We start from the raw sequence: 27976 nt of genomic DNA on the forward strand, positions 1-27976 counted from the left end.
CAGAGCATAAACAAGCCAGCAGACTGGCATTAACACAGCTTAACTCCTTCAGTGAAAAAAACATCAGCTTGTCTTTGGGGAAACAGAAGGGAAAACCAGCTTGCCTTCCCCCCAGCAAAGTAGATACGAATTCCCAACAGCTGTGCCATCTTCTGTTTTTCCATTAATCTCTATTACTGCACATTTTTCTTGTGGAGGAGGATGGGGATGCCTCCTTTTCCAATACTAAAAACATTTTTCATATACCTGAAGCTTGACAATTACATTTTAAAATTGTTTTTCTTGACATCGAAGAGATGCCCCTAAACAGAACCTGGAATCAAACAGGCAAAACAAGACTTACCACTTGTGGTAGATTTAATCAACAAAGGTTCAGTGCAACAGCAGTCACTCTCGAGTAGTTACTAGGAGCAGAGGTTTCGCCTTGTTCTATATTTAGCTCTAAATGCACTGCGCTCTAATCTGCTCTAGTGAGGGTCAGCCTTTATAAGGTACTCACTAAAGCACTGGCCCAGGAGCAAAAGCACTTTCATCAGAAATTGCAGAAGCACTTGCCTGAACAAAACAGTTCCTCCCTAAATAGCTAAACCTAACACCCATTCATAGTGAAGACAATGTAAGACATTGCACATCAGATTTTACAATTCCGTTATCAAATAAAACAAAACATATATGGATAAATATTTTCTAGTTTAAAAAAGAAAAGTTTTGAAATTAAATTCTAACCATAAGGGAAAACTTTGCCAAATGTTTTTTTTTTTTTAAATGCAACTCCTATGTCAATACCAGAAATTCAATACACAAGTTTGAATCAAAAATACAATCTAAGGGTAGGAGCGGGGGAAGGGAACAGGGAAAGAGAAAGAGAGTGGGAGAGAGAAAACCCAAATCAAGAATTAACTTTTAGTTTATCTAAAGCCTTCACAAGCCCTATGCAAATTCTGCCAAGATTAGAAGCTGAAATATCTACAAGCCTCGGTTCTTGTAAGATATCAAGCTTGAACTGAAAACAGGAAATATTGGAAACCTATTTCCAGACCACATTTTGAAAAGACATTATTTTAGTCTAGATACCTTAACAGAATCTCTGAGGCATCCAAGATTCTCCAAATACAATTAATATGCCCAAAATCAAGTTATTCGTAACAGCTGGTCCATAGCAGTAAAAGTTCACTATAGTGACTATAGAAAGTGGTAAATCAATGCATTATCAAATGCGAGAGACTTCTTAACAAACTCCCTGCTGAGATTTTGTCCGTGTACACTGGGAATTTTACCACAAAAACTTATTCATTGTGGTAGGTTGCGACCCCAGGTATAGACAACCTTCTCATTCCAGATGTCTACTCAACATGGGGTTGAGCAGCACATGTGCTGAGCATGATTGATCGCCACAATGCTAAAAGAGCTGCTGGAGCACCATTAGCACTCGGGTTTCCACTAGCACAGGCATTAGTAAGAATGGGAATTCTTTCCTCAGTGGAGACAAGACCTATAAAGGCATGAGCACTCCACATCATCAAGTTACAGAGAAAAAATCTCCCACCTATTTTTTTAATTGGCCATTTTTAATCTGCATGTGGAAGATCAGATACCTTGACTAGGAAATTTCTGAGTCTCTATACTTCTGAGAAATTAACTCTGTCACCACCACCATAAAAAGTCAAAGCAGCAGCATCCTTTTGGTTTCAGGCTCTGATTTTAAGAGCCAAACTACGAAGTTAGAAATGAGTTGCAGGACTCCAGTGGCACAAAGAATCATAGGACTGGAAGGGACCTTGGGAAGTCTTCTAGTACAGTTCCCCGCACTCAAGGCAGGACTAAGTATTGTATAGACCATCCCTGTCAGGTGTTTGTCTAACCTGCTCTTAAAAATCTCCAATGATGGAGATTTCACAACCTCCCTAGGCAATTTATTCCAGTACTTAACTACCCTGACAGGAACTTTTTCCTAATGTCCAACCTAACCTGCCCTTTCTGCAATTTAAGCTCATTGTTTCTTGTCCTATCCTTAGAGGTTAAAGAGTACAATTTTTCTCCCTCCTCCTTGAAGCAACCTTCTTTGTATTTGTAAACTATTATGTCCCCTCCTCCCCCTCCCCTCGAGTCTTCTCTTCTCCAGACTAAACAAACCCACGTTTTTCAATCTTCCCTCATAGGTCGTGTTTTCTAGACTTTTCATAATTTTTGTTGCTCTTCTCTGAATTTTCTCCAATTTGTCCGTACTGTTCCTGAAATGTAGCGCCCAGAACTGGGCACAATACTTCAGTTGAGCCCTTATCAGTACAGAGTAGAGCAGAAGAATTACTTCTTCTGTCTTGCTTACAATACTCCTGCTAATATATCGCAGAATGCTTTTATTGAAACAGTGTTAGATGGCTGACTCATATTTAGCTTGTGATCCATAATGACCCCCAGATCCTTTTCCACACTATTCCTTCCTAGTAGTCATTTCCCATTTTGTATGTGTGCAACTGATTGTTCCTTCCTAAGTGGAGTACTTTCTATTTGTCCTTATTGAATTTAATTCTATTTACTTCAGACCATTTCTCCAGTTTGTCCAGATTATTTTGAATTTTAATCTTATCCTCCAAAGAACTTGCAACCCATCCCAGTTTAGTATCATCTGCAAACTTCATAAGTGTACTCTCTATGCCATTATCTAAATCATTGATGAAGATATTGAAAAGAACCAGATCCAGAACTGATCGCTGTGGGACTGCACTCAATATGACGTTCCAGCTTGAGTGTGAACCACCCATAACTACTCTCTGGGAATGGTATTCCAATCAGTTATGCACCCACCTTATAGAAATACAACCTAGATGGAGCTACTATAGTTTGTTTATGAGGTCATCATAGGCGGTCACAGCACATGTAATTAGGGGGTGCACCCAGGGAATTTTCGTTAGGTTGTGCACATTTTCGTTAAGGTGTGCACTCAGGTAATCTTTGTCAGTGGTGTCAAACTGAACTCCGCCAGCAGGCAACATTTAAATTACCCACCAGCGGAATTCTCGCAGTGTCCTAGTCACCACCGACAAATGCCGCGAGACAGGGTATTTCAGCGGCAGATCACGGCGTGCTCTCTTCTGCCACAAGATCACGCAGCTACGTCCGCAGAGAAACCACGCGCTCTACACAGCAGATTTAAACTGCACGAGATAGCACCACGGACAACATAAGAAAGGTTCGTGGGCCTGATAAAAGGGGTATGTGTGGTACCCCTGCATTAGGGTGTGCCTGGGCACACCCCATGCGCACACCTATGGGGGTCATGTGAGACAGTATCAAAAGCTTTACTAAAGTCCACACTACTGCTTTCCCCCATCCACAAGGCTTGTTAACCTGTCAAAGAAAGCTATTAGGTTGGTTTAACATGATTTGTTCTTGACAAATCCATGCAGACAGTTACTTTATCACCTTATTATCTTCTAGTGTTTGCAAATTGATTGCTTATTTGCTCCATTCTCTTTCCAGGTACTGAAGTTAAATGACTAGGTCTGTAATTCTCCATGTTGTCCTTATTCCCCTTTCTATAAATTGGCAGTACATTTGCCCATTTCCAGTCCCCTGGAATCTCTCTCATCTTTCCTGACTTTTTTTAAGATAATCACTAATGGCTCAGATACCTCCTCAGTCAGCTCCTTGAGTATTCTAGGATGTATTTCATCAGGCCCTGGTGACTTGAAGACATCTAACTTGTCTAAGTAATTTTTAATTCATTTTTTCCCTATTTTAGCCTCTGATTCTACCTCATTTTCACTGGCATTCACTGTTAGAAAAGCTGCCCTAAGCAATCCTATTAGAGAAGAGAAAACAAAACATGCCAGTAAACAGCACACAGCTGTTTGTGCTGTCTGGAAAAGTAGCAGACATTTAGATTATGAGCTAACAAAATCTGTAGGTGGAAAATTCATAAATCACTTTCACTAGAGATGAACACATCATCATGAGATGATAGCTGGATGTGATGTCACTATAGTTTCTTGCCAAATTCTTGTCAAGCTTCCCATTGTGATATTTGCTAGTGTTTGGATTCTCTTTCTCTCTACCTCCACAGTTATATCAGAGTGGAGTAGTATAGTGTGTGAAGAGCAAAACCAAAGAACACCTTTTACATAACCTGTATGCTCATTACAGTTGTCACCAGGTAGCAACTGCTGCAGTTACAGCTGTAAAACAGTTTCTTACACCCTTAACTTTTTAAGAAATTCATCGGGGGGAGGGGAAAGGCTAAAACTTTCCAGATTTGGTCTCTGTCTAAAGGTGAAAATTATTGCTAAGTCTGAGCCAGCTTCACTGCAGGCCAGTATTGTTGTAAAGAATAGCAGTGATGCTCCCTACCGCCAAAAAGTTTCATGGATCCTGTTTACAAAAATAGAAAAGCTAGAGATCTAATTCTCTGCTGCTTCTGAGCAGGGGGATGGGGAGATGCATCAAATTGGAGGGACTCCCTCTCTCCCATTTTATGCCCACCACCATCCTCTCCTGCCTGTATAGCACCACTCTTCTGGAGCAGCACATGGAAATTGCCAAAACTCAATCACTTTCATTGTCCTTTGGGCACCAGAAACTGACCAGTATCCTGTTAATTTCAGGTTTTACAACAACATATATAGTATTGCCAGAGTCATTCCCTTGCCCAACCAAAAGAAAATATAGGTCTTACAAAAGATGTCAGAATCAAAAACACTAGAGACTGGAGAGTTTTATTTAGTCACAGCACAAATGCAGCAAGGGAACAGCACTGGAAGCCTCCACGTTTACCTTGGCACTGTGTCCTGTAAAGGCCAGCACTAGGGACAAGAGGTTAATGAAATTCTCATGACCCCTGAAATAGGCCTTAGGGGATGGGTCACTTACTAAATGAAGGTCAGATTCTGATACCCTTATTCACACCGAATAGAACCTTACTCCATAAGTGACTTCAATGGGACTACTTATTTAACCTGAGAGTACCAAAATCTGGTCCTTAATATTTAAATGTAAGTGCACATTATTATTAATCCTGTGTTTCTCCGCGGGAGAGTAACCTCCCATGTTATGGACTGATTTTGCTTATCACTGTATAGCACGTAAGGCAACTAGATACTGACCTTTACTTTCATATTTGGAGAAGTGGCGCCTAAGTTACCATGGGATATCATGTTCAAGAATACATTAAGGTAGCATAGTAGCAGATTACAGTAGGTACAAAATATAACTAAGGAAATTTTTTCTTTATTATCAATGGCTGGTGAAAATAAAACCAAGGAAAGGTAAAATGAATGACATTAGCAGCTGATGCATGAAAAATTGAATATCAGTAATGGAAACTTTTTTCAGAATCTGTGAGCAGGCACAGATATAAGATCATTTTGTGGGGATGATGTACTCCTAGAAACTTTTATTCTAGCCATCTTCTTGCAATAGTTTTGTGCTGCTCTTAATTTACCCTTAATTAGAGGATGTCAAAACAACAGACATTGCGGAATACTGCAATAAATAAATAAATAAATAAATAAATAAATAAATAAAGATATCTTAACCTAATACCAATCAGGTACAAACTTGTAGCTGGCATGTTCTTCCAGCACAAATATCCCATGGGAGAAGAAGTGGATGAGAAGGGTTGGTATAATTAGAGATCAAATTAGAAAAAAAATTGAAAGTATAGTACTCTTCCAAGCTTCATGCACAAAATCTATTCCACTTACACCAGAAGTCACTCAGTAGATTGTGCAGATGTTCAAACTATGCATCACTGCATTGTTTAGCCTCAAAAACAAACACAGTTTATCTCAGAAACTATAACAGCTAGAGAGAGAGAGAGAGAGAAAAACCAGATTCCCTTCTCAGCCTGGGACCAATATCCTCAGTACAAAGACAGTCTTCCCAGCATTCTTGTTGCCTTCAGAATAGGTGGTGGAGGAGAGAGGTCGTCTGGTCTCATGATGTCATTGTCCTGCTCCAACTTCTCTGGATTGTGGATTTACAACTTGTGATGGGATCCTTGGGGTACAACCTGGAACTGTAGGATTGCTGTGCCCCTTAACTCTCCATTGTCCCTTATTTTATACTTTCAGTTCATGTCCCAGGGAAGATACTGGCCCAGACCATGTCCTGGTGGGCTTTTGGTGAGTCACCAAGTTGAGTCATCTCCCTCGTGTGTTGCTTGCACAACTGAGTCACCGAGTTGAGCAAACCCCATTGTGTGGTGCTTGCACAACTGTCTCTTACAGTATTGTAAAGCTCTTGTTTACAATTCCCCTGCTGGTCAATGGCTTGTGATGGTCACTTAATGTCCATTTGGGTGTGGGTCACCACTTGGTTGTCACTGAAGAGCTAGAAGTAGGCATCTCCCAAACTCACAACATATTTCAACAACCACCATATAGCAAAATCTCATAACTTCATACACAACAACATACATATGTTGACAGAACAGTTTCAGAAGAGCATGACCTGTCACATGGTACCTTACAAGGCATGCTTTGTATGAAATATCAAAATCATATACCAATGATGAATATGGAGTTACAGGGTGCTACTTTGAGATATTGTGCATCACTCAACTAAAAGGAGCATTTCAAACTATGGACGGAGGACCTTCCAGTCTTTTGGAAGTTACCAGAGAAACTTTTGCAAGCCAGCAATCTATTCTATCACAGCTATGATCCTGATCTATGAACACTGAAAATCATTTGTATGTATATGATTCTTTAACCATTCAATAGCTCTTCTTTTATTAATATATCTTTAGTGAGTTTACTAAGGACTGGTTGACAGAGTGATATTTGGACAAGATCTGACTTGGGGATAAGCATCTGATCTTTTGGAATTAACAGAACCTCACGTATGGCGAAATAGGTTTTCAGTAATCACTCTCTATATTAAATCTGTTTAGATAGGAGCCAAGGTTGGAATGCTTAGGCTTCTTGTTAGCCCATGTTGTACTACAGAAGTTCTTTTGCTACTGGTTTGGTGAATCTAATTACAGAATAAACCACCAGTTTTGAGGGATTGTCTGCCCTATTTCTTGCAATCTACCCTATCTCTGACGTTCTCAGCATGGTTCATTCCAGGTACCTGGTCACAGGCTACATGAGGAACCAGTAATTCTCCGCCAATATTAGGCCTCAGAGGATTTTGGGATGGTGGCACTTCACCCATTCCCATCCTCCAGCCAGAAGTATCTGTTTGAACTGTTCTAGGACAATTCTTTCAGGTATTTGGGCTCCTGACTTTTTGTCAGGTTGGAGCACCCCCAGCAATGTTGTCTCGGGTGCTGGTCCACCACCCATGGTCATGCACCTGGTGTAAACCTTTCCTCCTGAAATCGCTGGCAGTAAATCTCTGCAGAAATACCAAACGCATCTAAAGACTGTAGCGCCTTAAGTTAAGGGTAGTCTTGTGCAGCCACCACATTGAGTCCCTAGCACACAGCCTGAGCTAGTGTCCTGTCCAGCACGGCACAAGTAAGAGTGGCTCAGCTCTCAGCAGGCCATTGCCACCCTTTCAAAGCTTACCAGAAAAACCTCCAGGTCATCCCCGGCCCCATTCTTATTAGCGTCAGTGGAAGACCGGTTCTTGACCTGGCCTGTAGCTGCTGAACTTCCCACAGTACCCTGGAGTGAAATGTGTGGCCATCTGCTGCATCAGTTGTTGCTGTTGGTTTCTTCACTGAGCTGCTAATTCCCTGATGAGTTGTTGCTGCTGCTGCAAGGTTTTCTGCTGTTGCTAGGCAGCCAGCTGCTGAAGCAATTGGGTCTGCTGCTGTTGGTACATAACTCATTTCAACAGTTTATCCAAATCCATCTTTCACTCGCTCCTCTCCTGTTCTAGATTGTCCGTGTTCTCCATTGCTTTGTGGCAGGCTTCTCTTTGGGACCAGCAGGTTTAGTGGTCAGACCACAGCCAAACAGTCTCTCCTAGCCTTGAGGTGGCTCATCTAAGCAGTCTAAGGGCCTGGAGTCTGAGGCCATGCCCCAGTTCTTCACCACCCCTCCAGACTCCTCTGGGATCTCTCAGGAGGCTGGGGGAAGATTAGGGGACCCAGGCCCTCCCTCTCCACCACATCCCAGTCCAAGGACAGAGAGGCAAGGGGTGGCTCAGCCTCTTACGGCTGACACCCCAGAGACACTCCCTACTTTCTCTGTTTTCCCTTCAGTTTGGGGCATGGCCCCAGCCTTCTGCTTACATAGTCTCAGTTGTTCAGGGCTAGATCTATATGTGGGAGGGATGATTCCCAGCTCACCCTCAGAATCCAGTTATCCCTGTGGAGTCAGAAGGAAGGAGAATCCCAGTCAAGTCTTACTCACTGTCCTAGTCTTTCCCTTGTAGATTGCTCTGCCTCAATAGATGCAGGCAGGCTCTCTTCCACACACTCCATTGCCAGACTCCCAGAACTCCCTTTTAAGCAGGTCCTGTCCCTGCTAAGTAGCAGGGCCTTCTTGGCCCAATACTGTTCCACCACTCACCTTAGTCTGGGCTCTAGAAACCCCATCTCAGAGCTTCTCACAGGGGAAAAAAATTCACACACATCCTTATTAATGGGAAGTGTTAGGCAAACAACACAGGAGTCACTACCAGCTCACCCTCATTAGCCAATCTATTTAGTTAGAGCACATTTACAAAGCAGCTTAAGTGTTTTGTTTAAATTATGAATAAGAGACCATGGCAGAGCATGGACATCTAAAGAGTCCCAGTAATTAAGAACTAGTGGACTGAGGAGAGGTAATCTGGAATGTATGGGTACAATAAAACAGAATCCACAAACACGTGTATATTTATTATAACAGCAGCAGCAACAAAATCTGACATCTAGGAAGTCCTCTTCCTCTCAAATAGGATATACACTATACATCTATAGACTTCATTGATTCTGAAACTCAGTGAGGCAATTCACACCACTGAAACAATGTAGCAAGAGTTAAACACCACAAATTATGTTCAAATAAAATGTTAATGATCGAACTTGCACCTACCAATGGAGGGAAATTCAGTTTGTTGATTAAGCAATCCCTTAAAAGATTACCTATAAAAGAAAACAAAAAAGGACACAAACTCAATATATTTTGAAAATTCTTTAAAAATACCAGAAAAGTAAAGCCTCTTCTTCCATGTTTTATTAAGCTTTTTGGGTGACCAAGAAATGCATATTGGAAGCTTACAAAGACCACTTTTTCCTTAAGTGTTTTAATTGGAGAAGATTCAAAGAAGAGCCATAAGAATTAAAGGATTAGAAAACATGCCTTACAGTGAAAGACCCAAGTCTATTTAGTTTGTCAAAGAGATGATTATGGGATGATTTGATCAGTCTATAAGTACCCACATAGGGAACAGAAATGCACTATTAAAGGGGTCTTCAATCTAGCAGAAAAAGGTGTAACAAGATCCACTGTTGAAACTACACAAATTCAGTCATAAAATGAGGCACAATTTTTTAAGCAGTGAGGATCATTAACCATTGAAACAAGTAACCAAAGGTTATAGTTAAGATTTTGTCATGGGTATATTTAATAAAAGTCAGGAACAGGTCATGGGCAATGAATAAAAATTCACAGAAGCCCTTGACCTGTCCCTGACTTTTATTAAAAACACCCTGAGGGAGCCAGGACAGAGCACTGCCAGGGCTTACCGCTACCCAGCGGCCTCAGCTGCTCCAGCCCTGCCCCAGAAAGTCATGGACTCTGTGACCTCCGTTACAGAATCGTATCCTTAGTTATTGTGAGTTCTCCATCACTGGCAACTGTTAAATCAGGACTGGATGCTTTTCTAAAAGATATACTCTAGTTCACACAGGAATTAATTCAGGGAAGTCTCACGGCCAGTGTTATGCAAGAAGTCAGACTAGAAAGATGATCACAATGGTTCTTTCTGGCTTTATAAACTATGAAGTAAGAACATATTAACAAAAATAAAGAGCTTTTTAAAATCTGAATAAAAGTTACTTCCCTTCTAATTAATCAGATTTCACTTCCTAGGTACTTGTGATTCCATAATACAACTAGCTCTCCAGTCAGCCACAAAGTCTTCTTAAGCAGACAAGACCTGAATTCAGGGTGGATGAACTAATTCAAAGTAATTTAACTCAGCAAGCAAGAAACTTTGATTTAAATAATCAATTTTAATATTGATTCACATTTTTCTTTGTTATTTTCCTAAAGAAAAGATTATTCTTATTGGTTGGTATAATTTAGTAAATAGGAGGATACACAATATCTATACACATTTATTTAAGCAATTATATAGATTAATAGACTTATTAACATTTTAATTGTACTTTGGTTTATTCTGTTAGAAAATGGCAAACGATGCATTTCTTATTTACTAAATGATTAACATTTTAATTCATGATTTGTGCCAAGCTGCATTTGGCTGGAAATTGGAATTCAATTAAACACTGTTTGTACAAAAGCAGCTTTTTTAATTTGTTTCTTATTCGTTAAATAAAACTACCTTAAATGTGCTGCATACATACGGAAAAAGGTTTAACAAATTTTGCATCTAAAACTAGCTGATTTATTAAATAAAAGGAAGTATTATTTGTAGTTAGTGGACTGAACTGATTGATTCTGCTCACCACATCCTTCAAGATTTTAGAACTGTACATCTCATCCTCTCTCATCTTGTTTTATGCATAATGGAAGAGGAAAACAAGTTCTCTAGCTTTTTCCATTTCAGTTTCTCAGCTTTGAATGAGCTAGTTATTGAATTGAATTAGCTGAATAAACTGAAATAAAGAAAATAATCTCTGTGCACCTGCAGAAGAGGATACTGTTGTCAAAAGCTGGTTTAGCATGTCAACGCACTCTAGCTATGTGGTTAGCTAATGACTTCCACTAGCACAGTGGGTGGACTTTCTTTAAAATTTCAGCAGCAAACTTATACTTCCTGAATATTTTTTAATTTAAATGATTTTAATAGATTATAATAAATTTAGGCTTTATCCCAGGTTGTCAGTTTCAAATTTAATTTTAAATAGGTTTATTTTTTTTTAAAAATCTAATTTTACTGTTTCTTTTTTAATCCACCCTGACTGAATTATGAATGGTGGAAGACAGAAGCAGAAACAAACAATGTACAGGACTTCTTATACATCAGAAGAACACCACAATAGCACAAACCTATTTTTCCCCTTTACAAGTCACCTTTAATCCATTTCACGTCTACCAGGTATTGCAGGATATGGGATATTAACATTCAAATTGACAAATTATCTTGAGCAGACTGTTTTATTTCAGGGATCTGTTTGTTTTACATTGGGCCTTTAGTCCATCCTTTTATTACTGCAATGCAATATTCTTTTGAGGGATAGAAATAAGAGTATAAACACATATTTAGTAAAACTTTCAACTTCATATTTTCTCAATGAGGGGAAAAAACTTGTCTACTCAAAAGCTAACTAACTTTCTGAGCATAAAAATAAAATAGAACTGGACATATTATGGATGAATAGTCTGTTAAAAAAGTATTTTAAACAAACCCCAGAAGATGTTTCCGACCCACAGGTCTGCAGACACCTGCAACCACAATTTGTAACTTGCACTCCTAAAAAAATAACCTCCACAGATTTTTTTTAAAACGAAATAGTGACATATGTAAAAAAAATATCCCAAGGTCTGACCTCACAGCCCAGATTCCTGCAGGTGGCATTTCTTTGAAAACTAAACCAAGCCGGGAAATCCACCTAACAGTTGGGTGAGAGTGGCTATAAGGCAAAAGTTGAGATCCCCTGAACTCTAGAGGCGGCAGTGGGGGCGCCCCTGTGTGAAACTGCGCATCCAGCAACTGCTCCACTCGTCCACACACATTGTGTTACACGACACACAACTAAGCAACCACCTGCTTCATCCCAGCCAGGGGAACGCGGCCAGCGCAGCGCTGAGCCATTCATTTCCACCTCCGTGCGGGGCTCCCCGGAAAGCCCCCACCACCTCCACCTCCAGCAACAATCCACCCCGGGTCCAGGCGCCTCGGTGCGCGGCTGATGCCCAAGACAAGCTGCGGAGGAGGAACGTGCCCAGGGCACTCCCCGATCTCCAGGATGGAGAGACCCAGCCCAGCCCAGCCAAACTCCCTCAAGCCTCCTCCGCCCCCTACCCGCGGGCTCTCCCGCCTCCCAGACCCCCTTTACCTCGGGAGGCTGCCCGGCCGCAGGAGCGCACACCGGCCCGGCACGCACCAGCCACAGACAACGAAGCTGCTGAGCCGCAGAGACACACACTCACATTAGCCGCTCCGCAGCTGCTCTGCCTCCTCCTCCCCCCACCCCGCTCGGCCGTACCATCGCTCCGCTAACGCGGGGGGGGGGGGGTGAGGGGAGATTGGAAAGGAGGCGATGGGAACAACCAGCACGGAGCGCTGGGTCTGGGCCCGCCTCCACGCAGTAGGCCGCTGCGGGCGTGTAGGGGGGCCGATCCCGCTGGGAAATCAACCCCGCGCGCGGCGAAGAGGGTGGCGGCCGCCGCGTCTCCTCCCGCCTGAGGGGGAATGGTTGGGCCCGTCCCCACCGGCGGCCGCTCCGAGTCCTAGAGAGAGGCGCGGGGGAAGTTGCTGCGCCGGGGCGCCCTTAACTCCCCCCCCCCGCGGCGCGTCGGGCCCGGGCGCGAGCGGGGCGCCATGGCCCCCCTCAGGAGAGGCGAGCTGAGCTCGGCGGAGAAGGAGCTGCTGGTGGCGATCGCCCAAGGTGAGGCTGGCCCCGGGCCCGGGCAGGCCTGGCTGCGGTCGGGGCGCGCCTGGCGTTGGGGGACCGGCGGAGGATGGAGGCTTCAGCCGCTGCTAGCTCGGCCCTTCCCGCCCGGCTTGGCCCGACGCACGGCCAGGCCGTTTGCTTCGCTAACGGGCGCGTCCTGGCCGCCGCCGCCGCCGCGGGAGTCAGCAGAGCCAGGGGGCCGCTTAGCCGGAGAGGGGGCGCTTGGGCCGCCGGCCTTCGTGTCCTCTGTGTCACGGCGCGGTAGCCCTGGGGCTGGCGGTGCCCGGCTGGATGGGTGCTCGGGCCTCTCGCCCAGCTAGCCCCTTCTTTCTACTCCCCCCGAGATTTGCTAGGCGAGGACTAGTTCCACTGCCAGGGTCATCACCGCCCGTCACTCCCGCTGCTTCCCCTGCGGGGAAGTTGTTTGTGGACCACCCATTGCCGTGGCGGCGGCGCCTGCCTGTGCCATTGACCTCCCTATTTCCAGGCAGGCTGGGATTTAGATCCGCTTCCCTGCCCCCCTACCTCCTAGAAGTATTGCGGGAAGCAGCTAAAATACTTACCCGCCTGGGGAGCCCGGGGCCGCAGCCTTTCCGGCTTCTCTTTCTCTGCTCCAAGCTGCCAACCTAACAGGTGCAGGGCACTGCAGCCCTATTTCCTTAGCAAGCTCGGTGCCTGAGGAATCTGATCCGTTTCCCAGGGCCCAGCGGCACTTCCCTCTGACTTTCCCTCTCGCTCGCCTTCCTCACACCCTACTGCTGCCAGGGATCCCCGTGGGTGCACAGCTTTTTGTACTTGGAGGTCACACGATGCTGGCTCCTTTTCCTCTCGTTCTAGCTCTACTTGGGGGCACACACGTAGTTCAGTTGGGGTTCTGAATTAACTCTCCAGATGTAGAGAGGATGCATTATATTGTGTAGCTGGTAGATGTGGGGATGCCCTGCTGCAAATTTTTACCCTTACACACACACACATCCCCTCCTGTCGTAGGCATTGCATTAGCATGTTCTGTGGCTAATATCTAAACTGCTAATGGGTTTCTTTTTAGTGTGTGAACTTCTCAAAAACACTTCCCATCAAATAATAGGATTGCCAAGCCCATTATGTTTTTCATCTGTTACCATCCTGACCAAGGGAACTGTCATCCCTTTTCACGCTGTTCTGTGGCCATACAGGGTCCAAATAGCTAGTTCCCTGGATCTGCGTATATGAAGATGACCTGCAGATGAGCCAGTTCAACCCATCCCTCATGTCTGCTTCCTTGTGTAGTTCTAGATGCTAATCACTTGCTATTCATAAACATCAAGAGGAGATGGGCCTTAGGTTTTTGTTTGCTTGTTAGTTCTCTCTCCTCCCTCCAAAAGTCTCTTTGCAGAACTATCTTGAAATTTAGTAATATTTTTTTTTAAATCTGCCCTTGACTTCATAATTTCCTATTCTGGCTTTTAAATGGTTTTTCTGTTGCCTATTAGCTGTGAAGACCCATTCAAATAGGGGAAACTGACTTTGGAAGGGAAACCATGAAACTGATTATAATCAGAGTGCAGTCAAATGCACAAAGTAACCCAACTGAATGCCTTGGGTGGGGAAAGGGAAATCAGACTTTTTCCCTCCTAATTTCTGTCAGTTACAGAAGTACTCTTCAGAGTTACTGTTAGCAATAGTGAGTAAAAAAACTTTGCAGATAGTTGACAGTGCTAAGAAGAATGAACTTGTTCACAGTATCTTCCAATTATTTACAATTTGCAGAATTACAATGACTTAAAAATACAACTTTAAGGCAAGTAACATAATTTTAAAACTTTGCCATAAGAATATTAACCACACCTTAAAACACTGATAAGTTTTTTTTTAAAATATTTTCATCCCATTCTTGTTATAACTGTAATCAGTGATAAAGGTTCTGTGCTCAGGCAATGTGAAGTCAGTGGCTATAACATTGTTTATAATTACATTCCAGTTATATCTGGAAGATTGGAAACAAAGTTTCTAGCAAAGGGTAAATGAACAAGGAATTTGTATACCTCACTTCTTTCTGTATAACTTATAAATCGTATTTTCTGTGTCAGCTGTGAATATGTATATTTTGTATAGTTCTGGGATTTGATTCTGCTGTCAGATATGCAGGCACATATCTCTTCATATCTTATAAAATCTGCAGCAAATGGAAGACAGTCTGTATTGCTTTCTTGTGCATCTGAGATCAGAATCCGCTTGACTAAAAGGGATTCTGCCAACCTTAAAAATGACACTTTTAAGCAAAATTCCCTGTCTACATTACTAATAACTTGGGCGCCCCATTCTTGCAAACACTTGCACATCTTTAAATGTACTCATGTGACTAGTCCCATTAGCTGTAATGGGATTACTGGTGCCAAAAGTTTAATAAGGTTGTGCCATAAGTCTTCTTGCAAGTTTGGGGTCCTAAATTATATAACAGAAATCGTTTAACAGTCAAATGTTTCTCATCATTTATGCTTTCGATTTACTACTTGCACTTCAGCATAAACCAAAAAACCAACCAACCAAAAAGCTAAAATGTCTGATTCCCAGATGTTACCACAAGGCTTTGTTGTTTAAATGTTTAAATCCAATGTTTTAAATATCTTAATTTAATAAAAACAATTCTAATACTGTTTTTTAACTTTATGAAAACTAATTTGGGCCTAAACTAATGGACAATGGCCTTTCACTCAGTAAATTTAGCTGCGTGAATATGAAAAACACTGACCTGAAATGTCTTTAGGTTTCACAACCCAGATTTTCTGGAAATCACACAAAATGAAGCATGTTATGGTATAATTGGACTGCATTAAACAGTTAAGTAAAATAAATTATCTGTCACTTGACATGCGTTTGGAGGGGAAGGGGCTGAACCAAAGACACCGTCTCAAGAATTGTTATGCTGAAATGTAGAACTTTTCTAAGCAACATGTCTCTTTCTCCACTCATCTTCTAATACTAAAAAAGTAGTCTAAAAATAACTTGGCTATACTTTCGATTGCTTATGCACAAGGCAAACAAACATTCCAACAGCCTAACTTCTGAAGTATTTATTAGTATCTGTCTTTGTTTAACCAACCCATGCCAGGTAATTTATTTTTATTATGTCATTTATTTTGTCCCATGGACAAAAGAGTGGGAGTTTCAGTTGTTTGTCATGTAAATAATAGTAGGATTGTCAATTAATCACAGTTAATTTGTTTTGTCTTAATCACATGCACTAACTAGAAAAAAAAGATAGTCATGATTAATCAGTTTTTATTGCACTGTTAAACAATAGAATACCAATTTAAATTTATTAAATATTTTTTGGATATTTTTCTACATTTTCAATTATATTGAAAGTGTAGTGCTCACTTTATATTATCTTTTATTACAAATATTTGCACAGTAAAAAAGATAAACAAAAATAAATGATCATTTCACCTGACAAGTCCACTCAGTCCTACTTCTTGTTCAGCGAATCACTAAGACAAACAAGTTTGTTTATATTATGGAAGATAATGCTGCCTACTCATTATTTACAATATCACCTGACAGTGCCATGCGAATGCCTGTTCTCACTGTTGTAGCTGGCGTTGCAAGGTATTTACGTCAGATATGTTAAACATTCATATGCTCCTTCATGCATCAACTTGTAGGCGCTAAAGTTTTAAATTATTTATTAGGGCAGTTATGTAACAAAATAATAATTCTATATTTGTAAGTTGCACTTTTGTGACAAAGATTGCACTACAGTACTTGTATGAGGTGAATTAAACAAAAAAGACAGTATTTTTCATATTTTTTACAGGGCAAATATTTGTAAACAACTATAATAGAAAGTGAGCATTGTATACTTTGTATTGTGTTGTAATTGAAATTAATATATTTGAAAATGTAGAAAAACATCCAAATATATTTACAATAAATTTAAATTGGTATTGTTTAACAGTGCGATTAAAACCATGATTGTGACTATTTTTTTAACCTCATGATTAATTGTGGGTTTTTTTCAATCATTGGACAGTCTTAGACATTAGTTTAGGACACTGGTAGAATAATTTTGAGCCCAACCCTCAAACTCTTAGACACTATTGTATTTTGATCTTGATGACTACTTGCTCAAGAAGTACATCTAGTGATTAATTTGTAACTAAAGAGATGCCAGAGCTCAGCAATGAGGGCTCAAGCAATTTTTTTACATTCATAACTGATGCAGCAAGCCCAGAAGTGCTGGGGCTATGAATTGCCAAGTGTAGAGGTGCTGGGCTCAGCCGTGGCACAAATTAAGCACGGAGTACAGCCATTAATGTCTGACATAGATATATGATAGTAATAAAGTCCCACTAGTTTGACTTTTTAACCAGTTCCCATAGAACCCAAGGTCAGAACAATTTATTAATATTTAATACTATCATCACTTGCATTGTCATTGATGAATTAGGAGGCGTCTCACATCCTCTGCTACTACTCTGCTACTACTATCAGAATAATGATACAGAAACGGGCTTTATAAGAGGTTAGAGTTTGAATCTCAAAAGTGAGATATTTACTCTGCATTCTTATAAACGTAGTTCATAACCTTTTTATTTATTTATTTTAAGTTTGGGATTTTTACTATCAAATTACTTTTTGCACAACCCACTTCATCAATAGTAACTCAAATATCAATGTAACACACATACATTAACATTTGTATGCATCAGAGAAATTATTATGATCAACATGAAAGCTACATTAAAATAATCATTTTATAAATAGCTTAACCCACGTATGAAAATAGTATCAGAAAACAACAAAACCATTCTTACTCCAGCCTGGAACCCATATGCCAAAGAAATATCCAAGTTTAAATGTACTTAGTTTTCCTTTACTATTTCTTGATTTGGTCACTGATGAACCCACTTACCTCCTTTATTCTATCTCTTCTCGCTCCCCCTGCTCCACTATGTTTATCACTAGGTAACATTGTTATAAGAGAATGATTTCAGCGCACGCACGCACGCGCACACACACACACACACACACACACACACACACACACACCTTTTCCTCCCAAAAACCCTCAGCTCTTTTAGTGTCAATGAGGCTTTTAGAACCAGTATGGTAAGCTGCCACTTTTTGTGTTTTGAATATTAGGGTTGGTTTTTTGGCCAGGGTAGAAAAGGATGTTGCAAATTTAAACAAAAAAGAAATGAGTAATTTATAAATCCATTCTTCATTCTGACCAAAAAAGATTTCAAAGCACAGTAATACCTCTCAGTCAAATTAGTATTCTAAGTTACTTGGAGCAGGACATCAGTCATTAATTAATGGCATTTTGACACCTATAGGAATATTTATTGCCCAACTATATACAATACCTTAAAACATTCCCTCTGTGTTAATTTACCAAGTCGAGCCGTCCTGATGCAAAAGGTATATTAATTTCCCAAGCTCAAATTTTATAGAGTAGGCTAATTTCTCCAGATAAGCAATTTTCTTTAATGCAAGTCTTCTAATTACCCCCTATTGATTTTAAAACTTCTTGGCTTTTAGCTTCTAGAATTTAATATTATCCATCCCTGAGTTTTTTTCTTGCTTGGTAACTTGACAAATTTAGTCTGAGTACTTAAATTAAAATCAGAAATAGAAAGATTTGTATTGCTTTGATTCTTCATTTCCTCTCTTTTAGCCCCTGACTTTTAATGGAACACCATTTTATTTTATTTTTACCTTTTTTTTTTTTTTTTTTACCTTTTTAAAGGAAACACTGAAGAAGCTGGAAGGCTCTTGGGCAACAAGAATGTCCGTGTCAATTGCTTGGATGAGGTACAACAAAACTTGTAAATTAAAAGTATCTTAGCGGGTCTGTCAAGGAGAAGTAACACATTGGAAAGCTATTTAGAGGTCTATAGGCTTCCTAGGTGCTAAATAACTTTTAACACACAGGAAATCGGCAGACTTCGGAATAGCTTTACAACCTGCAGCTAGTAGTAATCCTCAAAACTACTCTTAATCTATAAAAGTATTTGAGGATTTAAAACCATTAGGCTTACATACAGTAAGTGTTTTCTCAAATTCTGCACAGGCTTTGTTGACAGGTGAAATGGTACAACATAAACTACAAAGAGGCTTATAATCTGCTTTCCTATTGCAATTCCTCCAAATTTAAATTCCAAAAAGTCAAGCTATCACAGGTTATCTCTGGCTCTTCAAGCAAGTTCTGCATTATTGGATAACTCTGAGACATCAAAACGGTGCTCCACAACAAGCATGCTGGCTGACTTCGAGTCAGTGGCATTGGTTAGCTCAGAAGTGGATACAGCCCTCTTTTAGGGGCCGGGATGGAAGAGAGAGGACAGCATAGAAGTCCAATAGGTGTTAGCGGGAATCAAAATATTCTCCAGGGGACTGGAGTTTAGTGTGAGGATAATGATAGATGGGGAAATATACATTTTTAATATACAGTATTTTCTGCTGAAATACAGCATTAATACAAAGTGGTGTGAATGCAAAATTAACTAGCAAATCCTCAAAGGCACTTAGCAATGTTTAGCAGTTCCACTGAGCTGAATGGGTATTGTTAAATCGATGAGTATCACTTTGTTTTCATAAACTAAAAATCGAGACTTAATAACTAGTGAGACCACAATCACAAACATAAAAATGAAAAGAATCTGCACCTGAATCTTCTGAGCAGAATTGTTGTTTCATTCATCTTAAGATACTTGCGTTTCTTTTTTACTAGAAAAGCAATCAAAATGTAATGCAGTTTAAGAGAACTTATGTCCATATTTTGCTTAAGTGCTAAGGGTCTACTCCTCCAAACCTTTATGCATGTGCCTTATTAGGCCCCTAATCTTCATTTATGGTCATTTCTGGTATATCAGTACCAATTATTTGTCAGTAGAAAAGATAAATATTTAACACCACCAAATTAAGGTTGAATTTTTTACATACTTTCTAAAAAAACTATTGAACACAATCTTGGACTAAACCATTGGAACTAAGATGTAGTGTAATGTAAATGTACTGCTGTAGAGCTCCTGCTCTTTAAATGTGTCTCTGCGGGAGAATTGTACCGGGACCTGTGGAATATATGTGTTGGGAGTCCCAGGATGCATTGCTGTAGCAATGATTAGAATTAGTGTTGTGTATACCTGTTTTTATTTTTTACAGTGGAATGTAATGTGGATGCTCTGAGTTGTTACAGGGGCAGCAGTGCTAGCAATACATTGCCTAGTTTTCATAGTCATTAGAATCACTAAACATAGTCAGATCTGTGCAGTTGTGAGATATGTAATGGTAGAAGGCTTCAACAGTTTGTAATAAGCCCTTTATATAATCATTCTGGGAATTACCTTTTTTATCTAAAAGTTTCATATATGACAATTAAACAAGAAACTCAGAGAGAATGTGACCATGCAATATTTCCAGTAATTTGAAGATGAGTAGCATAAACCTTAAATTGCTTGTTCAAATTAAACTTTTAGAGCCAGATTCACTGGTATGCCATACTAGCTTTAATAGATCTAAGGGCCAGAAGGTATCATTATGATGACTTAGTGTGATCTCCTGCAAAACACAAGACATGGAACCGCCCACAGTAATTTTTGCATCAAGCCCTAGCTTCTGGTGAGCTATAGTCTATCTCTTTGACAGAAGTCCAGTCTTGTTTTAAAGACAAAGTGGCAGAGCACACACTACACCCCTATATAAATTATTACAATGGTTAAGTCCCTGCTATTAAAAATAGCAAAGTAGAGGGCCCAATTCTGTCAGGTGCAGAGCAGCTCCTAGAGGCATTGAGCAAATATGGCTCACATTGATTTTTAAAAAAAAATTTTTTTCCAATTGGAGTCAGTCACCTGTCATACTGCAGAATGGAGCCCCTGGGGAATGCCTATTACAGTATAGTAACGATCAGCATTTTAACGTTGACTGCTGCAATCTGGTATGAGAGTATTTAGATTGAGAGGGATTCATTTTTAATCTCAAAAAAAATTAAGAGACTTGAGACGCACCTGGGGAGGAGGGAAGTCTTTATAAAAATTGTTAGTTTTTTTTCTAAATAAGATAGACGTTTTAGTAGATTCCAGAGTACTGGTTCATGCTACTTTCTGTGTCAGGAGCCAAAGGAGCTGTTGTTTGGTCTTTATGCTTAATCTGTTCATTAGTTTACTTGAAATATTTCACAGTGACAATCCAAATGTTGTCATCCTCTCATGTTTTGAAAATGCAATACTTCTCCCTTGACTCTTAAGTTGTGAAGAATGTTTTCAGTCACTTCAGCTTCTACATACGGATGTAATGTGGGAGTCAAATCTCTTGTAACTTTCCCCAGAAGATGCTTGTGGTTAACAAATTCCTTTTATTTTTATTGTGAATTTTGAAGGCTGATATTAGAAAAGGGAAATTGAGACCTTTAGGTCAGATTTCCAAAGCTGGAGTGGTGTGCACACAACTCATCATTTGTTAACAACTTATGCATGTGGAACCACCCATTCTCAAACATTAAACCTAGGCCTGGTAGACCTAGGCTTCTCTTTAGAAAAATAGATGCCCAATTTGAAGATTTAAAAAATATTCTTTGAATAGAAAACACAGGATAGAGGAAACTGATGATTAGAAACAACTAACGTTCCATGTACAACCATACCGAAATAGTATTTTTAAAAGTCCTTCTCCAACCACACATTCTTTGTGTTCTGGATCCTAATTACAGAAAATGAAAGTAAGACCATGTTATTCCTTGGCCTCTCTGATTCTCTTTCTTGGGGCTTGTATATGTAGTGGGGTAATGCACTCTACAAAGAGTGATGCTAACATGCATGAATGTGCTGTGCATTAATAGGCCTGTATAGACCTTGCTGATGTATCTAGTAGTTCTCTAGTGTGCGTTAAGACTAGGAAACCTTTCATGTGTACAAACAGTGGCTGCACAAAGCAATTAATGTACAACACATTAGTCTAGGGTTACCATATGTCTGGGTTTTCTCGGACGCAGCCTATTTTTTTGAGCTTCCTTTCTCTGAGTGGATGGATTTTTAAAAAAATAGGAAATATCCAGGGTTTTTGCAGAGCAAACAAGCTGCAGCTCAGAAAGAGCCTCAGTTGGTCTGCATTCCAGTTGGTCCTTCCCCTGCATTGGCAACTGATTGGTTTAGTCCCCTGAAAGCCACAGGTGCCAGTTCCCGCCCACTCAGGCCCCAGCTCCCAGCCTTGGAGAGAGGATCCCACTGGGAGGTATTGACTGACTGCTGCTGGTGCATTGTGGGCTTGTGCCAGCCACACTACCCTCCACATCCAGTGAGTACCACCGTTGCAGGTACCCTCTCCAGCACCCACAACTGTACCCCCCTTCCCGTTCTCCCTCTTCTCCAGCTCCTCCTTCCCCCAGCTCCCTTCTCTTCCCCACAGCTTCACCCTTCCCGAACCCCTGGTAGTGTCCTCTTTTTGGGAATCTGAAATATGATTACCCTCCGTTAGTGCATATTAGAAATCACACCCTGTAGCGTGCATTACCCCATTGTGTAGACGAGCCCCTAGGCATTGTTTAAGTCTCCCTAAGTCTATGCTTTGCCTTCTGCCCCCCACCTCCCTAAAAAAACCTCAAACCCAAAAATTATGCTACAATTTTGAGCAGATATCTGCTCCCAAAGGTTATTATGCAGGATGTTAGTTCTTATCTATATTTGGCCGAGTGTGTGTGGGTGGGGGGCCACAAGATTTTTGGATGCTTTCTCTAGAAATGACCATATGGTCACTGCTGATCCTACTGCATAGCACTAGACTCTTCCTCAGACTGCTTATTTTTTTTCTGTCTCCATTTCTACCAGGAAGGAGGCAACAAGCTATACTGAGCATTAAACTAACCACCTGATTAATCATTTCAAACTTCTCACCTTTCATCATGCAGGGCTGGCTGCATCCATATAGCTGTCTAAACTCAATGGTCTGGATCCATTGCAAAATGGAGACTGTCCTTTCCAGATACTTTCCTTTAGAAACAGTGACTCACTAAAATGTGTTCCTTTCATTTCTTCAGATTAGGAGGAGATATGGTGCCATAACTCATGCTCTCAATTGGAGAAAGTGTTTGTAACTTTCTATCACTTTTCAATCAAGGTCCAATTATAGTCCTCACAAGTCATCATGGTTCCTAAAGCTTCCCTTTAGATTAGGCTAGAGTAAGGAAGTATGCATCAGTGTAGCTACATAGTTGTAGTTGCACCAATTCAAACTCCTAATGGAGACACACTGAACCATTTACGTCAGCTTACACTTCTCCCCTCCCACTCCCCGCCCCCTCCCCCCATTTTTTCCCCCCCCATTAGAGAAATGGATTTATTGATGGGGTTAGAACCAGTGTAACTACACTGCTTAGTTACACCACTGCAGTTCTGGGGAAAAACCTTCAGCTACTGATTGAACCCTTCACTTGTATTTTTGATATTATGAATATGTGGTAAGTGGGAGGGAGGCGTGGTAGTATAGTTACTGCTCCATCAAGTATGATTAAGAATTGACAGCATGACTTTCACAGTTGGGTGTCTATACATCTTTGTAATAAAATGAGAAGAGCCCTATACTGAATATTCTTACTCCTATATGTGAGCAGTGGAAAAAATTTTCATTTGCCAACCTAGGAGGCTGGCAACTTTCTTAGGTTTATAGGGTTTAATCTGTCGTTAACATTAAGTAAATGTAGAGACCTTTGGCAAATGGGGATAAGTATTTTGTTTTTTTTGAAGACTGAATTGCGATGTAATAGTACAGAATAATAAGAAATGAAAATAAAATAGTGTAATGAATGAGTGTGAAATCCATTATAAAATCTGTATAGTCCTTTTATCCAACACTTTGCTTTATGGTTTGGTTTGCTTTTATTAACCCACATGTTAAATGAGGCATTGTACATGGGTATGTAATTACCAGGTGGGAATCTTGATGGGTACAAAAATCTATAAATGTAATTACCACACTTGCATATATTTCTTTCTTGATTTTTCTCCCATTAGCATGGCATGACCCCTTTAATGCATGCAGCATACAAAAGGAAAGTTGATATGTGCAGGTTGCTCTTGCGGCATGGAGCTGACGTTAACTGCAATGAACACGAGCATGGATATACTGCTTTGATGTTTGCTGGACTCTCAGGTAAACTCTAAGGTTGTATTTTTAAATTTTTATATTGCTAGCTGGACAACATGCCTATGAACAGGTTACAGTAGTTCAGGACACTGCCTTAGGATGGAATAATAAAAAGATGCCATTACTTAAGTAATGGTAATTCGTGTGGGTCTATGTAACTGCAGAAGTACTAGTACAACCCAGTATTCAGGAAAGATGCTGTTGACTCATTTTGTTCTATATTAAGTGGATTTGCTCAGCTAATTGAGGCATATGCTATATAATTCCTATTATGTTGGGAGGAATACTGCTGTACTTAGTCCTGGAGCCTTAAAATTCCATCTGTCCTGCAGTGATTTTTCTGCACAATAAGGTGAATTCTGTTTAATTACATTGAGTTCCTATGAAAAACACCCCCTTACTGAAGGATGGGTGGATTTTTAAGACTTCACAACTGTAGCTTTTAATAAGCAATGCCATTTCAATACTTCTGAAGCTTGTCAAATTTAGTCTTTGCTCACGTAATGTGTGCAAGCAAATTATAGTTCCCTTGAATGTATTTAGCAAAAATTTTCAAGGTGTAGATCCGTTACCCAATTCCCTTCCTCTAGGGATCGATCACTAGCAGTTAACTGCATGTGTTTTGATTCTTGAACTTTGAGCTCCATTGGTTATTTGTGACTGGTCACATGGTATTGTTTCTGTTCCCTGATTTAGATCAGCAATAATTCTCTTACAATCAGGAAAAGGGCTTTATATCTCTGGAGCAGGGGTAGAAAAAAGTTAAGGATTAGGGAAGTTTTGACTCTTCTTAAATCTCTGCCTTTCTGAGTCACTCAGGTCTTTCTCAAAGCATAATTCCTAGAGAAATGAATATAAGCTCTTAGCTAGGTGTAGATGCATGAGTGTAAGATTTTTAGCTAGCTATAGAGTAAAATCAATGGCCCACAGTCTCCATTGTGAATACTCCTGGCTGTTGTTTTTCAGGCCTTTAATCTGTGAGTTCAAAAAAAAAAGTGTGAGAGCACAGCTGAAGCAGTGTCAATCAAAAATTAGAGCAAATGCAAGAAACATTTATATTTTTTTCTCCTTTGTAGTCACACCACCCTAGTCAGCACTCCCACAAATACAGAAAGTAAAGGAAGAGTACATCTGGAAAATAGAACCAACGAGCCTGGTCACAAGTGTTCTTATTAGTCTCTCTGAAGGGCACCAGTTAAGTGATAATTTTGCCATCAAATTTAGCTTCATCTTACTTATTTGGTATTTAGCCCAGCCTGAACACCTAGTTCCCACTGTGAAGAAAAGAACAAAAAACAAGGTTACTTACCAGTAACTGATGTTCTTCGAGATGTGTTGCTCATGTCCATTCCACTATAGGAGAGTGCACGCCACTGTGCACAGTTCCTGGAACTTTTTTCCCCTTAGTAGATCCCGTAGGGCTGGCTCTGGTGCCCCCTGGAGCCCCGCATGCATGTCGGGGTATATGAGGCGCTGCCGGCCCAACAGTCCCCTCAGTCCCTTCTTTCTGTCAGCTCCGACAGCGGGGCCGGAAGGTGGGTTGTGGAATGGACATGAGCAACACATCTTGAAGAACATCAGTTACTGGTAAGTAACCTTGTTTTCTTCTTCGAGTGATTGCTCATGTCCATTCCACTATACGTGATTAACAAGCCATACCTTTGGTGGTGGGCCGGAGTTACTGGTGAGCTGCCCTCAATACGGCTCTGTCAAATCCAGCGTCCTCTCTAGCCTGCTGGACAGTGGCGTAGTGGGCCGCGAAGGTATGCACTGACGACCAGGTGGCAGCTTTGCAGATGTCTTGCAGGGGCACTGTCTCCAGGAAGGCTGTAGATGAGGCTTGAGCTCTGGTAGAGTGCGCTGTGATGATTCCCGGAAGTGGCACGCTCGCCTGCTCGTAGCAGAACTTGATGCACGATGCAATGCACGAGGAGATGCGCTGGATGGAGACAGGGATCCTTTCATCCAGTCTGCCACGGTGACGAAGAGCTGCGTCGATTTCCGGAATGGCTTTGTCCGCTTGATGTAGTAGGCCAGAACTCGTCTCTCCTCCTCTGAACTGTGCGTTTTGGGAAAGAACATGGGGAGAAAAATATCTTGGTTACAGTGAAATTGGGAAACTGCCTTGGGCAGGAAGGCTGGATGCGGTCTCAACTGCACCTTATCTTTATAAAATGCTGTATAAGGGGGCTCCGAGGTCAAGGCCCTAATTTCAGAGACCCTCCTAGCTGAGGTAATGGCCACCAGGACGGCTACCTTCCATGCAAGCATGAGTAGAAGGCATGAAGCCATGGGTTCAAAGGGGGGGGCCCCGTGAATCTCAAGAGGACCAGGTTGAGATCCCAGGGAGGCACTGGGTCACAGATCTGCGGGTAGAGCCTCTCCACCCCTTTGAGGAACCTGACCGACATGGGGTGGGAGAACAGGGATCTCCCTTCTAGTGGCTGGTGGGAGGCTGAAATGGCTGCCAGGTGAACCCTCAGCGAGGCCAGCGCCATACCCTGGAGCTTTAGCTGGAGCAGGTATTCGAGGATCACCTGTATAGGTGAGAGGCTTGGCAGAATACACCGGGACTCCGCCCAACAGGTAAACTGCCTCCACTTAGACTGATACATGACCTGTGTTGAAGGTTTCCTCTGCCCAGCAGGACTTGTTGGACCTGTGCAGAGCAGGCTCTTTCTCCCCGTCAGCCACAGAGCCTCCAGGCCATGAGGTGCAGGGAGTCCAGATCCAGGTGCAACAGGCGACCATGGTCCTGGGAGAGAAGGTCGTGGCGCCTCGGGAGCTCCATGGGTGGGGCGATCGAAAGGTCCAGCAGCATGCTGAACCACTGCTGTCTCGGCCAGGCCAAGACGATGAGTATCACATCCGCCCTGTCCCTCTTTATTTTCAAGAGAGCTTTGGGCAGGAGTGAAATGGGTGGAAACGCGTACAGGAGGGTTCCCGTCCAGTCGATGAGGAACATGTCGGATATCAATCAGGCCTCGTGACCCCAGAGCAAGCAGAACCTTGGACACTTCGTGTTCCAGGACAACGCGAATAGATCCAGTTGGGAACACCCCAGTTCTGGAAGATCAAAGCCACGACCTCCAGGTGCAACGACCAGTTATGGCAGGATAGAAACGACCTGCTGAGGCGATCTGCCTGGTCGTTCCTCACTCCTGGGAGGTGAGAGGCAGTCAAGTGGAAGTTGTGCCTCACAGCGAAGTCCCACAGGCAGATGGCTTCCTGGCAGAGGGCTGAAGAGCGTGCTCCCCCCTGCCTGTTTATATAAATCATGGCTGCGGTGTTGTCCATCAGCACTTGCATCACCCTGCCCGTCAGGAATCGGAGGAACACCTTGCACGCTAGGCGAATGGCCCTGAGCTCTTTCACAATGATGTGCAGGCGCCTCTCCACCCAGAGCCCCTGAGTGGCTAGGTTGGTGCTGATGTGGGCTCCCCATCCCACATCTGAGGCATCAGAGATTAGGGTGAACAAAGGGACCAGTTCCCTGAATGGGACGCCCTTCATCACTGCCCTGGGAGTCCGCCACCAGTTTAGGGAGGCTAGGACTGGCAAGGGAACTGTGACCATCCGGTCCAAGGGGTGTCTGCTCGGCACATATGCCGAGGCCAACCACGCCCAAAGCAGCCTGAGCTTCAGGCGAGCTAGCCTCACTACGTACATACAGGCTGCCATGTGGCCTAACAGCTGTAGGCAGTGCCTTGCTGTTGTCATGGGGCACCGGTGCAGATGGGAGGTGATAGAGGCCATTGCCTTGAACCATGGTTGAGGGAGGAAGGCTCTGGCCTGGGAAGCATCCAGGGTAGCCCCCAATGAATTCTGTGCGCTGCACCGGGATTAGTGTGGACTTCTGCTCATTTATGAGCAAGTGGAGCAAGTGAGGGTCACACTGCCCTGCACATGGGACCTGGACCTGCCCCTGATCAACCAGTCGTCCAGGTAAGGGAAGATTTGCACACCTCTTCGTCTCAGGTGGGCAGCCACTACCGCCATACGTTTGGTGAACACCCTGGGAGCCGACGAGAGACCAAATGGTAAGGCTGTAAATTGGTAATGGGAACCAGCCACCGTGAAACAGAGGAAACGCCTGTGGCTGGGGAGGATAGACACATGGAAGTATGCGTCCTTGAGGTCGAGGACGGCATACCAGTCTCCTGGATCCAGGGAAGG

At 42.1% G+C, this 27976-nt stretch overlaps 2 protein-coding genes across 5 annotated transcripts in view; one reads left to right on the plus strand and one right to left on the minus strand.

Annotated features, from left to right (window-relative positions):
• The window catches only part of BZW2 (basic leucine zipper and W2 domains 2), a 78945-nt gene extending 66738 nt beyond the window's left edge, over window positions 1-12207 (minus strand). The window contains exons 1-2 of one of the 3 annotated variants that reach the window (XM_067562107.1): window positions 12122-12205; window positions 8970-9019 (exon numbers count right to left, since the gene is read on the minus strand). The gene's annotated coding sequence lies outside the window, so the exon portion shown is untranslated. Of the gene's footprint in view, window positions 1-8969; window positions 9020-12121 lie in introns of all 3 variants that reach the window. The other 2 variants (XM_067562110.1, XM_067562108.1) reach the window with 2 other exon arrangements.
• Window positions 12208-12315: 108 nt separating this feature from the next.
• Window positions 12316-27976, plus strand: part of ANKMY2 (ankyrin repeat and MYND domain containing 2) — a 30462-nt gene continuing 14801 nt past the window's right edge. Inside the window, exons 1-3 of one of the 2 annotated variants that reach the window (XM_067562105.1) lie at window positions 12316-12673; window positions 18411-18475; window positions 23668-23806. In XM_067562105.1, the coding sequence (XP_067418206.1) occupies window positions 12607-12673; window positions 18411-18475; window positions 23668-23806 (271 nt within the window). In that variant the 5' untranslated portion in view covers window positions 12316-12606. The remainder of the gene's footprint in view (window positions 12674-18410; window positions 18476-23667; window positions 23807-27976) is intronic. The other variant, XM_067562106.1, reaches the window with a different exon arrangement.

This window comes from Emydura macquarii, unplaced genomic scaffold (genome assembly GCF_026122565.2).
Source record: "Emydura macquarii macquarii isolate MOO-44397 ecotype Brisbane River unplaced genomic scaffold, CSIRO-AGI_Emac_v2 contig_2422, whole genome shotgun sequence".
Classification (NCBI taxonomy): Eukaryota; Metazoa; Chordata; order Testudines; family Chelidae; genus Emydura; species Emydura macquarii.